Below are 13563 nucleotides of genomic sequence, written 5' to 3'. Positions count from 1 at the left end.
TTCAGTTACATATAGTGAAAATAAACGAGAAATTCAAATAGTTTCTATAAATGATGTATATTTGTTTCATCAACATTCCAAACTATTTTCAATAGTTAATATTTAAATGCATAAATGATGGAAAATTCAAAATGTTTAAGTCTAAGGAATATGAGTTAGCATGGCTGACTATTTTAGTAATTGAATGTCAAGCAACACAGACACCGTGTAGAAAAACCAAAAAGGAGTTTTAGGAACTCCTCCAGAAATATGCAATACCCAAAATAATGATGGGGTATAACAGGCGGGGTATGGTGTCTAGGTTGCTTAGGAAAGAGTGGGGAATTGATCTTCGTCATCAACTTTCAATGGTTTTCCACCTGGACGACGTTTATCTCCGAACTTATTAGCTCCGCCTACTGGTGCCTGTCGCTCAAATCCATTGTTGTTGTTAGAACCAAAGTCAGAGCGGGGTCCTCCGGGTCCGCGAGGGCCAGGACCACCAGGACCACCGGGTCCGCGTGGGCCCTTACGGAAACCACCCTTGCGACCGTCATTGAAGTTAAACTGGATATCCACAATACGTTGAAGACGTCCAACACGCTGAGGATACATTGATGGGTCATATTCGAATTCGTCCTCGCTATTGGATTCCTTTTTTTTGGTTAATACAACCATCTTTTTCCATTCCGAGTTGTCAACACCTTCGCCGGCCTTACGTAGATTGTAATTGGGCTTAGCACGCTTATCAGTAAGAGCCTTCCATTCGTCAAGAGTCATTTGCTTGGCTTCCTCCTCTTCCAGTGTGTTGTTAGCAGGTTCGCCAGATTGTTCATTTGCCGAGTCATCCTTGTCCACCACTGGGGCTGATTCACCAGTTTTAATATCTTCAATGTCCTGTTTGGCAGAGCCCCAGTTATGTGCACCACCGCCTTCACGTTTATCCACTGCCTTGATGCCTGCAAACACACAAAAATTCATTAGAATATTATTATTATTAAACTAAAATTTTATCATTTTTTGTCATAATCAAGATAATACAAATTTATCTCATAAAATTGGGCATATTTCAAGGGCAATTCAATTTGTGACCGTCATTTAAAGGTCACAAAATGCAATGATTGTGTAGATATAGAAAAAAAAGTACGAAAATATAGTTATTTACCTGTTTTATCGGAACCGGACTGACGATCAAATTCGCGCTTTCCGAATTTTTCACCATTGCGGAAACGTGGTGTCGGACCCCCGCGATTATCGCGCTCACGGAATTGGCGTTGGGGCAGCTCATTGCCAAATTCCCCACCACCTGATTGGTTATTATCGCGGAAATTACCGCGGGTATTGCCTCTCATGGTGCGTGGTTCACCGGCTTGTCCATTTGGTACAGCATTTTTGTTGCGTATCAATTGTCCACCAACAGGCGCCGGCAACTTTGCCTTCGCCACATTGTTGCCAGCTTTAACTGGTGCATTCATCTTATTATTTGGCACAATTGGCTTATTCTCCTTTTCGGGCTTGCTTTTCTTCTGTTGTACAGTGGCCGGGCGTTCGGTTTTTTTTTTTCTCGTTGCCAGCGCCGGCACCGGCATTTATGTCCACAGGCACGACTGGAGCTCCAGCGTCATCGTCCATGAACAATAACTCATAACGATTATTTCCTGAACTGTCCATGATTTAAGCAATACTAAAAATTAAACGCTAACCTAAGGATGACAATGCTTTATTAGGATTAGTTTTCGACGTATTTAGAGCAAAAAATTCGAAACGGAATACTTACAGTCATTTCATGGAGAAAGGAATGAGAAATGACTTAACGCGTCTTAACTTTTTATCCAACATTCGACAAAATACCAAATCCTGAAAAATATCGACATGCTATCCAGTGTGAACCTCTAAACTAGTTCATTTCAAATGTGTTGTAAATTTATTAGGTATGACGGCATATTTGATTTATGATATGCATATTGTTTTAATTTCCAAAATCTGTTTATTATTCATTAATTTGAATTATTTGTATACCATGTATGATATTTAATCAGATTCGCTTTTTGTCCCTAGATATATATGAAGAAAGATTAAAAAGAAAAAGGGTGTTATTTCAATATATTTCTTAGGTGTTTTGCATGATCCCATTAAATAGTGCATATTGTAAAGATTTTTTTTTTTGAAAAACTTTGTAATTGCACCGAACCAGTTGCTACAAAATATTTAACACTGAAAATGGAAATGAATTATGTAGATAAACTGATTATCGAAAAACAATCGCTGCTAGCCCGTCTCTAAATTTTCAATTCATAATTGACATTTAACAGCACTGACAAAACTTATTGGAGATTTTGTTCAGTCGAGTGTTGTCGAAATTTTCAGTCCGTCTTCGGCCTAATGCAAGTAATAAATTTAAATTGAAATTGCACGTAGTCTTGTCGTTATTGTGAATGCAACAAACGTGTGCGAGATCCTAGCATAACATAACCATCATCAGGAAAGCTAATCAGTATCGTGAAGTGCTTGCTTGGTCTTTGGAGCGGGGTGACATCTTTCTCCTACTTCCGCTCGTGGCAATTGATTTTCCAGCAGATAATCAACTTTCTCATTGTGCCGGTAAGTTAAAGAGAAAAATTGCAAACAAATTTGCTTCTTTAGTGGCAACCCTAATTTAAATCAAAAGGCTTTGAAGCATACATACATAAATAGAAATTCGCACGTGTGTGCGTGTATGCATGTTTGTGTGATGTGCATATATACAAACATGCATATATTTACAGTTAAAAACATTTAAAAATCGATATGGTAATGCATGACCTCATGCGCTACACGCGTTTCCAACCATATTCAATTCCTGCGTGATACTTTTACTGTATGCACACATATCGGCATATGTACATATACATATGTACATATATGAATGTTTGTGTGCACTGTCACGCATAATTACATATGTACAAATATGTGTTCATACATACATATGTATGTACGAAATGTAGCAGGATATGCTACAAACCCAGAGTTACATACATACAATCTGTAAATACCAATAAGGGAAGGTATATATGTATGTACTTACTGCTCTACTTAACTCTAATTTAATTTACTAATATTAAAACTTTTTTTTTGCGAGGTGAAAAAACACATCCAACCCCATTTACGATGTCTTTATACTTGGGTCGGCCTTGATAGCCGACCGAATGTTGTCATGCCCGACTAAATTTTCTATTTGGAGAGGCAAATGCTCCAAATTTGTGCAGTTAATGGTTTCCGTATAACATTAAATGCAATTGCCAAAAGCGACCCAAATCAAATGGCTCAATTAAGTGGATTTTTGCCGCAGTTTCTGAAAATTAGCCTAATACATCCTGTTAAATTTTTGTTTGGGAAAACATATATTTCAAAATATCAACTTATAGAAAATGTCAATTATTACAATTAGAAAATGTCAAATATGGAGAAACAAGAGCTTAAAAGAAGCCTTAAAGTTCAAAGTAACGAACTGAATATAGCCATTTAATCCTTTTAATTAAAATTTCTATTAACGAATATGTTGAAACCTCATTGTGAGTACTTAAACAAAATATTCGCTTGGTGTCAAATAATGGAATCTTTTTTCACCTTAGTGGTCAAAATATCAATATGATTTTTTCTTCAGGTCTTCTAGGCCTATCCAGGAACGAATTAGGGAAAATATAAATAAACATTTGTGCTCAAATTGCTTTACGCCTGGTGTTGGTTGCCTTATCGAAAGGCTCCACTTGTTCTCTTTTAGATCTCTCCGGCTCTGGATAAATTCTCATGTGTTATGTGTAAACAATAACGAGGAGAATATACAGATGGTCACACTTCAATTAGATCGAGACATATTATATTAAAAGCATAGTGCCTGTTTAATGTTTGGCTGGTGAAGGCTTTAAAATCTCAGTTGAGTATCCTTTCCTGCATTTAAAGTATCCTTTATCTGGTTTAAATTCATACTTACTACGTTTTACTAAAGCCTTATTATAGTAATTTTATAGACCTTCAGAAATTTAGTTCCCGAGATTTGTAATAAGGGAAATATTATATGAAGGATCTTATGCGCTTTGCATCAGACTCCTAAAAGCCAAATCGTAATTTTTGTAGTATATCTAGTTGTGTGTTTTGGATTTTACCTTTTTTTAATATGCAATGTAAATATAAAAAAGTTTTTTTTTTTCCTCTAATTTTATAGCGTTCTGAATGTATCGATAGATAAATATAAATAACTACAAAACTATAAATTTGCAAAATCAAAAAAAAAAAAAAAAAAAAAATAACATTATTGCGAGCCACATGCAGAGATAATCACTAGGGTCCATCTCATCGTTTATTGTTTGTTGGCATAGCAAATCGAAAATGGCTAACAAAAATATAAACAACAACAAGTCGCCGCCGGCATCAATAATAGACGGCAGAAAATTTCTGGATATGTTATCCACTATATCCTTGGAGGAAGTTCTGAATCTCGAGTTTCGTTGCATGCAACAAGAGAAATGGCGAAAGATGATCACACTCAACGACGACAAAAACAAAAAGTTGTATCACTGCAATGTTTGCAATGTAGTTCAATATGGGGATAAAAATTTATTTAGCCACCTTAGTGGTAAGCGGCATAACGCCAATATGGAGTCAGTTAGACAATTGACATTAAACAAAATGAAAAATCAATTCAATAAAAACATCAATCCAAAGACGGGACCGCCCGTTCAATCAGCCACGAAACCAACTCCCAAGCCATCTCAAGAAGCAACTCCCAAGCCATCTCCCGCTGCCAAACCATCTCCCCAGGCAACAGTTGTAGGAGCCGTGGAAACCAAATCTAATGCGAAAAATTCTGAATCTGCAACATCAGCAAATAATTCAGAAAACACAAAATCAGTTGAAGTAAAAAATAAAAATGATTCGATCACAGAAAAAACTTCATCTGCAAGTAATTCCCATGGGAAGCAAGTCCAGAACTCAAATTCAGATGCAAATAAAACTGCGTCATCTTCCACTTCAAGTAAACCAAAAGTAAACGAAGCACAACAGAAGCCATCGGAGTCAAGTTCAAGTGGAAGTAAATCGGGAGGAGCAAACCAATCACAAATAAAACCAACAAATACCGACACCAAAGCTAAAAACAATAATAACAGCAGCAGCAGCAGCAACAATAAGAAACCAACAGACACAAAAATATCTGCTAAAGATAACAACAACTCTTCATCCAAACAAAAGAACATGCAAGGCAATGGAATAGTAGTTAACCCTTTGAACTCAAAAACTCAAACCACAACTAATAAACAAAGTGGTAACAATTCTGCCATAAAATCACAGCGTCCTGGACATTTAGAAGATAAAACTCGCGATTCCAAAACGAACAGAGGTGACAAAATACCAGAGATTGTTAAGAATCCACTTGCAGAAGCAGATGCAAGCAAAACAGGGATTACATGTGTTCCAATTGCAAAACTTCTGAGCGTTTCTTCTGATAAAACAGAGACAGCTACTGATCCAATAGAAGTAATTTCACTTGATGATACAGATCCAGAGGCGCCAAGTGACAGTAGAATGTTAGCCGAAGAATTACCTTCAACCTCGCAACGACGTTCTGAGAAGACAACCAAATCTCGTTCGGAGAGAAATGACCGGAATCGTGTATTGATACCTGCCATAACTTCTGGCAGTGGAGGTGGCGGTGGTAACCGAAAGAACCAGAGTAAAACTACAGGCGAGCGACAAGTAGCCGTATTTGAATCTAAACCGAATCCTAATGAAATTGTAGGAGTTTTAGGAGTAGAATATGTTATTAAAATAGTCAGAACCTTGAATGAACGCAATCCTAGATATCAATGCAGCCTTTGTGATGTCACCACTGATCAGGCTGCGATGCAATGCCATCTAGTCGGTTATAATCACATGCTGAAATATTGTGAGAAACATTTTCCCACAGCTATGGCTCAATATAGACAGTTTATGGTAAATGTGCCAGAACACAAGGTATGCAAAGTGTTGGTGCCAATCTTAAAGAAACTGGCCATTGCAGTTGAAAAGCATCATGGTCGAGGATCTGCCTTTTTATGCTATGACTATACATACCAAAAGAACAAGGCAAATATTGTTGCAAAAGCTCTGAATCGAAAACATTCATCAGAAATGATTGGTCCCTCATTTATTCATGTGGTTGATGCCCAAGAAGTTGATGCCTTAATAGAAAATGCTAATAAACGAGTCGTTCAAGAGCCACCACCTGCAAATTATGTTATAAACACAGATCCACACTTTATCCACACTCATTATCCAGGACTACCATATTATGATCCAAACCAAACCAGCATGCCCAATAATAATTACAACAACTTCCCAGAGCAAAATTCTATGGAGATGATGGTCGACGATGAAACACACAAACGTATGGTAGAAAACTTTTTGAGAGACAACAAACAGGGTCAAACTCAGGATCATAAAAGCCAAAACCGTGGTTCCAAACGTCATCGTTCGAGATCGACATCAGTGGAAAGAAAGAGAAGGCGTTCGATATCCTCACAATGGATTGTTGAACGTCGCTCACTGTCACCCTTGAGAGAGGGAGACATTTGGCAAGCATACCGTCATATGGTTGATCAAAAGGTTCGTGAACTCAACGTGTTCTTTGAGCTATACAAAGGTGATCCTGAAGAGCATCCCCAGTATCAGGAGGAGTGGCAAAAATTCTGGAAAAGACGTAAAGATGAACTTGTTGCTGCTGGCATTAACCATCGTACTTATAACTATCAAAATGAATGGGTTCTATTCTTTAATGCTCGCATTGAAGAACTATATAATCAAGATGTCGAGAATATCAAAATTAAATGTCGCGAGAGATTGTGCTTACCGATGACTAACGATAATCTACCAAATCCAAAATATCACGTTCACACATTGCAAAGTGTCCCGGATAGGGTGAGTCCTGTGGAGGAGAAACCAGATGAGGAAGAACATGAGTCTCCAAGTGTGAATGTCATTCATGTGCTTCGCCTTCTAACTGCAATGGAAGATAATTTGGGTAGTTTGGGACCGCACATCACTGAAATGTTGGCTAAAGCGTTGCAAACACAAAAAGTTCATCCAGATAAGCTTAATTCGTTGATACTCACCCACGAGAATTGTGCTCTTTTAGAAACGGCCAAAGAAAAGTTCACTGGTCTTGTAATTTCCAAAATATTAGATTCCAATAAGGAACGTGCCATCAAACGTGCTATCAACGATACTAATTTGTTGTTGAAGTCTGTTCCACGAACGATTCGAAAGTCGCCCAATAACGACATGAATTTGCGTCGCGCATCCGGTGATCCCCATATTAATCTACGCAAGCAATCGCAAGTAGATATATCTAATAATCGTGAGAGTCCAAGTTCCTCCTCTCGCTTGAGGCCAATTCAAATTGAAAGCTCGATGGATAAAACCGAATTGGCTGCCAAATTGGCATCTACAATAGCATCTCAAGGAAAAACATCAATTAATCGAGAACAACTACAACAAATAATACAAGTTTATTCGATGATTGAGAAGAAGAAACGGCTGGAAAGTAATGCAAACAATTTGGAAACTTTCAACAGTTCAGGTGATAACCAGCGATCAGATATGACTGAGAAACCAAACAACAGCAACAATCCTACATCTGTTGTTAATTATGAAGAGCGTATGTCGTACGAGAATACTCGGAATATGCATAATCCTGCTCCGTACCAGGGGGTTAGAGCGTGCCCAAAATTACTATGGCAACAATGATAGTAATGTTAACGGTTCCGGAGAATCTTTCTATGGAAGCTCTAATGTGATGAATAATTTCCCAGCAAGTGGAAATTATTTATCTGCAAATGTGGCTCGCATGAATAACACAAACTATAATAACTCTAATATTAATATGGCCAACTACGGCAATAACAACAATCAGCAAGATGTTAGACCCAATCCGTACAACCCTTATCAGAAGACTGATGGTGGTGGGCAATTTTCGATGAATACTCCCAACTCCATGCGAAGTAACCTAGATATGCCGCCCTATTACAACTCCTCCAATGCCTACAACAATAATTACGGATCACAAAGGATGCCATAGACAGGCTGGACTCTGGACAGATGTTAAACATAAAGGGAGCGCTGCTTATCCGATTTGCAAATTCATTATGTTCTAGTACATATTGAATTGGTATTCAGATATTAGTATGTCTTACAACGAGAGAATATACTTTTCCCAATGATACTAATTTCCTAAAAGCATAGTCACTTTTGTACATGTGAAACCGGAGTTAAACACATTTGTAATTAATTATAAGCCACGTAAACATAAACTGTACAAAAAATTGAGAAAATTCAATATGTCATATGTATACCTACATATATTTAGTATATAAACATGTGTAGAATAAAGATTCTACGGGAATGTCAAACTAATTTGCTTTTTTGTTTTCTTTAATATTATTCGTTTCTAATTAAGTATAGAACTGGTCGAATCTCCTTGTGAATTTGTAAAGATCCGACAGAAACTAGATATATGACTTTGAACTTTTTATACTATGGCATCTAACAATAAGGAAAATAATAACCAGCTTTGGCATAAGCAAATATGTAAACATATATATATATAAAGAAGAAATGCACATCAAATTAATAGATTTGTGAAATGAATATGAAAATAAAACAAACTAAAGCAAGTTAAACATTAATTCATATTTCAATCTCTTGGATGTGATAAGTTAGTTATTGTAACAATTAAGAGAAAACTGGCGAGCTAGGAAAGGAAAGACACTAAATGCATCAAGGACGAGACGGAAGCTTTCTGCCAAACGACTGAATCTAATTTGTATTGAATGTCAAATCAATATCAAGTCTGCTATACCCATGCATAAGGTTATTTTGGCATTAAAAGACAACAACAAATCTTAAAAATGTTTAAATCCATCTGTTTAATGATGTCCGTTTCTATGCAAACCAATGTTTTTATTTCCTTTTTTATTTTGCCTTTTGAGCTGCTTGTAGGAAATCAAAAAGAAATGGAAAAAAATGATACATCTTATTAATGTAAAATACTAAAAGGAATTCTGTAATATTCTAAGTAACGGAGGGAAGTTAATTCTTTAATTATTTCTAAATTATAGTCATTTTAGTATTTATGTTTAGAATTATTTTAAAGTCTACTACGACAATTTCTCCCAGATAGTATATGATTAATAGGTGTAAATCTTTTGTAAAAAAAAAAAAACATTGGCTGCCATAGAAACAACTACCACCAATTAAGAGGCAATTTCAGAGCAGGTGTCATAAACAAATTATTTCCCAATATAGAAATATATACGAAAAGTTTTTGACACTGTTACTTGGTAATGGAGACGAGACAAGAGATATACATGGGTATAATGTTCGGTACGTTCGAATCTAACTTTTTTGGATATTTTACCAGTATAAAACTACTTCAAAGAAGGATGTTCATAAAAAACTTGTCTAGACGAAGGGCACATACCATTTGAACGATGTCTCAGTGCATGGGATGGACTATGAATGATACTTTACATTACAAACTTTAACCTTTTAGTTGTGATGATGAGGAAATGATTAAATGAAAGTCTATGTGGATAATTCTTGCTGTCTTGAGAAACGACTACACATAATACACATTGAAAGAAGTCGGTTTGGCAAGGAATCAAATTTTAAAATGTATTTAACCTGCACGCTTAGACAGACGATTGACGATATCAAGGAAGGATTCATACAATAGTTTTATATGCACTCTTAAATCACTGGAATCGGCACATCTAATGTCTAAGATGGCTAAAAGATGCTCAAATCAAACAGAGTATGTAAGAGCCTGCTCTTACATCCTTTACTGAGCTAAAGGACATAAGAGGACTGGTGGGATCTGTTGGGTGCTACTATCTATAAAATTATGAAAAAATAATTGTTGTTGTCATTTGTATTTTCAGACTACGTCATGCTTTCTTCGTTATGTGAAGCACACACAACTACAGCGTAAGTTGCCAAGGGGGACCTAGTCCACAAATCTTGTAATGAAAAAAAATTCTTCAAATTATTTTGCAGACCTAAAATTTACGAGTATAAAAATCAAAATGAATGGATTACAAGTGGTAAATTGGGCTCTCGCGATGCAGTATTAGTTTTTCGAACCAATATTTTAAATCCAAAGACTCGCAAAACTTTATCGGAAACACAATCAGTGCAAGCTACTGATTCCGAAAGCCAAAAAGCACCAGTACCAGCGGCTCCAGCAGTCGATTGCCAAGACGAAACACCGCTAGCTGTTGTACCCCAATCGTCTAGTAGTAATGCAACATTAAAAGGTTCAGCGCCCAGAAAGATTTATGTTTCTGTAAGAAATCCATTGAATTGCAAACTAATTGAGGAGCCAGTTAATCAGAATGCGATTAAAAAGATACATCATCATGACCTCTCGTCCAGCGATACATCTATCTCAAGTGATGGAGATGAATCATCGCAAAACAACGAAAACAATCCTCGATTACGGCAGAAAAAAATGGAGCTAGACTTGAATAAGGAAAGTGGTTATAGTTCCTCAATGGGCGATGATGTCAATTCGATTTTAAATAGAAGTGAGGAGGATCCGGAAATATCCAGTGAGGAGGACAATGAGTGTGGAACACATATGCCTGCCCATAAGCTTAAAATCACATATAAATTTATACAAACTGAAACGAAACTATTGAGAAAGATATTCAACGTGCATGGCCTTACAGAAGTTCAGGGAGAATCAAACTTCAATTTACTATGGACTGGAGTACACATGAAACTAGATACTTTAAGACATTTGTCGCCTTACCAAAGAGTTAACCATTTTCCGAGGTGAGTGCAAAACGATTCATGTATTCAAGCTTATTATTAATTAACCCCTTTGCTCTCAATTTAGATCATACGAGTTGACACGAAAAGATAGACTCTACAAAAACATTGAACGAATGCAGCATTTGCGAGGAATGAGGCATTTTGATATTGTACCTCAATCGTTTATTCTACCTCTGGAATACCGGGATTTACTAATAGCGCATAACAAGTATCGAGGTCCGTGGATAGTGAAGCCAGCAGCCTCAAGCAGAGGTCGAGGAATATTTATTGTCAATTCAGTAAGACATCATAATCATAAATGTCAAGCATCAAACGAAATGCTAGCTAAACTATAAATTATTTACAGCCCGATCAGATTCCCCAGGATGAGCAAGTGCTGGTATCAAAATATATTGTAGATCCGCTTTGCATCGATGGTCACAAATGTGATCTGCGAGTCTATGTATTGGTTACATCTTTTGATCCATTGATTGTTTACCTTTATGAAGAGGGAATCGTTAGATTGGCCACGGTTCGATACGATAGAGATGCGGATAACCTATGGAATCCATGTATGCATCTGTGCAACTATAGTATCAATAAATACCATTCCGATTACATACGATCTTCGGATGCTCAGGATGAGGATGTTGGTCACAAGTGGACACTGTCAGCATTGCTAAGGCACCTAAAACTTCAGGGTTGTGATACTCATCTGCTGATGCTAAATATTGAAGATTTAATAATAAAGGCTGTTCTCGCCTGTGCACAAACGATTATTTCCGCATGCAGAATGTTTGTACCCAGCAGTAACAACTGTTTTGAGCTTTACGGCTTTGATATTTTAATTGATAATGCGCTAAAACCCTGGCTATTAGAAGTAAATCTTTCACCATCAATGGGTGTGGATAGTCCATTGGATACGAAAGTAAAAGCCTGTCTAATTGCAGATCTCCTCACTTGCGTTGGCATTCCAGCGTATAGTCCAGAAATGAGATCGCATTTAGATAGCAAATGGACACGGTTTCGTAGTACCAGTTGTCAGAGGAGAACCGATTCCACGGATTCGAATGCTTCAAAGAAATCGAAAAAGAAAGGAGCCAACAGTTCTGCTAACTTAACTATGGAAGAGCAGCGTATTTTACGTAATGCCCGCTTACAGTATTCACGTCGCGGCGGATTTGTTCGCATATTTCCGACGGATGACACAATGCAACGATATGGCAATTTTCTAGATTCCGCGAATGGCATTCCAATTTCTACACCAAATGTGCAAGGACAAACATTCCAAACTCTTGTTATGCAGCACAATTATAACCAAATGCTGCACTCAAATCTATACTGTCAGGATCCAAGGTGTACCAAAGAGGATAATTTTCAGGAGAATCGTGTCAAACAATACGAACGAGCCCTAGAAACCGATGCTGAAATACCCTTTGTAAAGAAGGTAATTGTACCCAAATGCGAAGAAGAAGGCAGAAAGTTGCGAAAACAATTACTTATAAAGATATCAAATGGCTCTGAGTTGACACAATTTCAGGCTCGACAAACGTTTAGTTTGTATTTAGAGTCAGTCCTAAGGCGGTTAACCCAAGAGCCAAAAGATAGTCACGAAAAAATAATACTCAAATTTCTAAACAAATTTGGAGGAGCTGTCAAGCCACCAGTTTTGTTTCGAAATGCACAAACCATTAAAGTAATTAGCAAAGCGCGATCTGCAATGGTTGCCAAACTACTTGGGGACTTTCTTGAATTGTACAAGAGAGACACTGAAGCATATGTGGATTCGTTTGATCATTTTGGAATGATCCCAAGTAGTTCCTACAATGAGTTTCTAATTCATGCTCAGGAATCAGATTTAGAGGCGGTGCTAACTTTGCACACAAATGTCACTGGGATAATGCCATTTTTATATAATCGATGTGGCTTGTCGGTGCCACCGACGCCACCCATTCCATGTGGTTTGCACGGATTTTTGCGTGCACTTCCTGCCATGGTATCATCATCTGGAATGCCAAGGGAAATAAGCAAGTATGATGGCTATTTTAAGAATTACGATAAAGATTGTGAAAATGTACAAGATAATTCGATAAGGTCCAAGAGCACAAGAAGATTCTAAATCAGTAATTAATTAATCGAACATTCGAGTCAGATTTTAATCTAATATCTAGCTAATTTATTTATTTATTGTAATCTAAATCAATTTTTAATCAAAATTCCACGCAATTAGGCCGGATGACATTAATACTGCAACAAAATCTAAGTCATACAACGATCAATAACTACTTCATATACACATAAAAAAAACCTACATACTCAAACCATCTACAAAATATTTATATATACACAAGCTTCTAAATAACTGCCTTAAATACAGTATGAAATAATTTGTAAGAAATACTCTTAATTAATTATTCTATTTTCCTATATAATGCATTAACCAAAGCTTTTAATATTTACAAATAAAAAACATATTTACGCCAAAGACATGCGAAAAGGAAAGCCTCAAAAGAAATTAGATATGCACAAATTATTTTTTCAAATATTTATAATATACAAATTTTAAATGATTAAATAAAAGTCTCAACATACTTTTGTTTACAAAATGTGAACTGTTTTTTTGATCTTTTGGGAGTTTAAGGTTACTTTTAATAGACAAACCACAAGTTTTCGACATATGTTAGTATATTTATGTGGTGTACTAAACAAAGGACACTCTTCAATTTGGTTACATTGTGGTTAAATTTAATATTTAGTTAT

General features: G+C 36.6%; 2 protein-coding genes across 3 annotated transcripts; one reads left to right on the top strand and one right to left on the bottom strand.

Annotated features, from left to right (window-relative positions):
- Window positions 1-38: 38 nt before the first annotated feature.
- Window positions 39-1650, bottom strand: vig2. Its single transcript, XM_068296902.1, is given in 3 exon segments — window positions 39-938; window positions 1145-1568; window positions 1570-1650. Coding segments are annotated over 3 exon segments (1137 nt in total). The 3' UTR covers window positions 39-306.
- A 629-nt stretch (window positions 1651-2279) lies between these two features.
- Window positions 2280-13409, top strand: LOC137583253 (tubulin polyglutamylase TTLL5-like). 2 transcript variants are annotated; one of them, XM_068298215.1, is made up of 5 exons: window positions 2288-2580; window positions 9930-9975; window positions 10045-10824; window positions 10889-11102; window positions 11171-13409. In XM_068298215.1, exons 2-5 carry the CDS (start codon window positions 9938-9940, stop codon window positions 12920-12922), a joined length of 2784 nt encoding a protein of 927 aa, XP_068154316.1. In that variant the 5' UTR covers window positions 2288-2580; window positions 9930-9937; the 3' UTR covers window positions 12923-13409. The 2 variants fall into 2 exon arrangements, with proteins under 2 accessions (XP_068154315.1, XP_068154316.1); XM_068298214.1 differs by lacking the exons at window positions 9930-9975; window positions 10045-10824; window positions 10889-11102; window positions 11171-13409 and adding an exon at window positions 4181-8669 and having other exon boundaries at window positions 2280-2580.
- Window positions 13410-13563: the final 154 nt, after the last annotated feature.

Source organism: Drosophila tropicalis, unplaced genomic scaffold (assembly GCF_018151085.1).
Source record: "Drosophila tropicalis isolate 14030-0801.00 unplaced genomic scaffold, ASM1815108v1 contig_859, whole genome shotgun sequence".
NCBI lineage: Eukaryota > Metazoa > Arthropoda > Insecta > Diptera > Drosophilidae > Drosophila > Drosophila tropicalis.
Note: the sequence above shows the minus strand (reverse complement) of the source record. Positions and strands in the feature narration are given on the sequence as shown.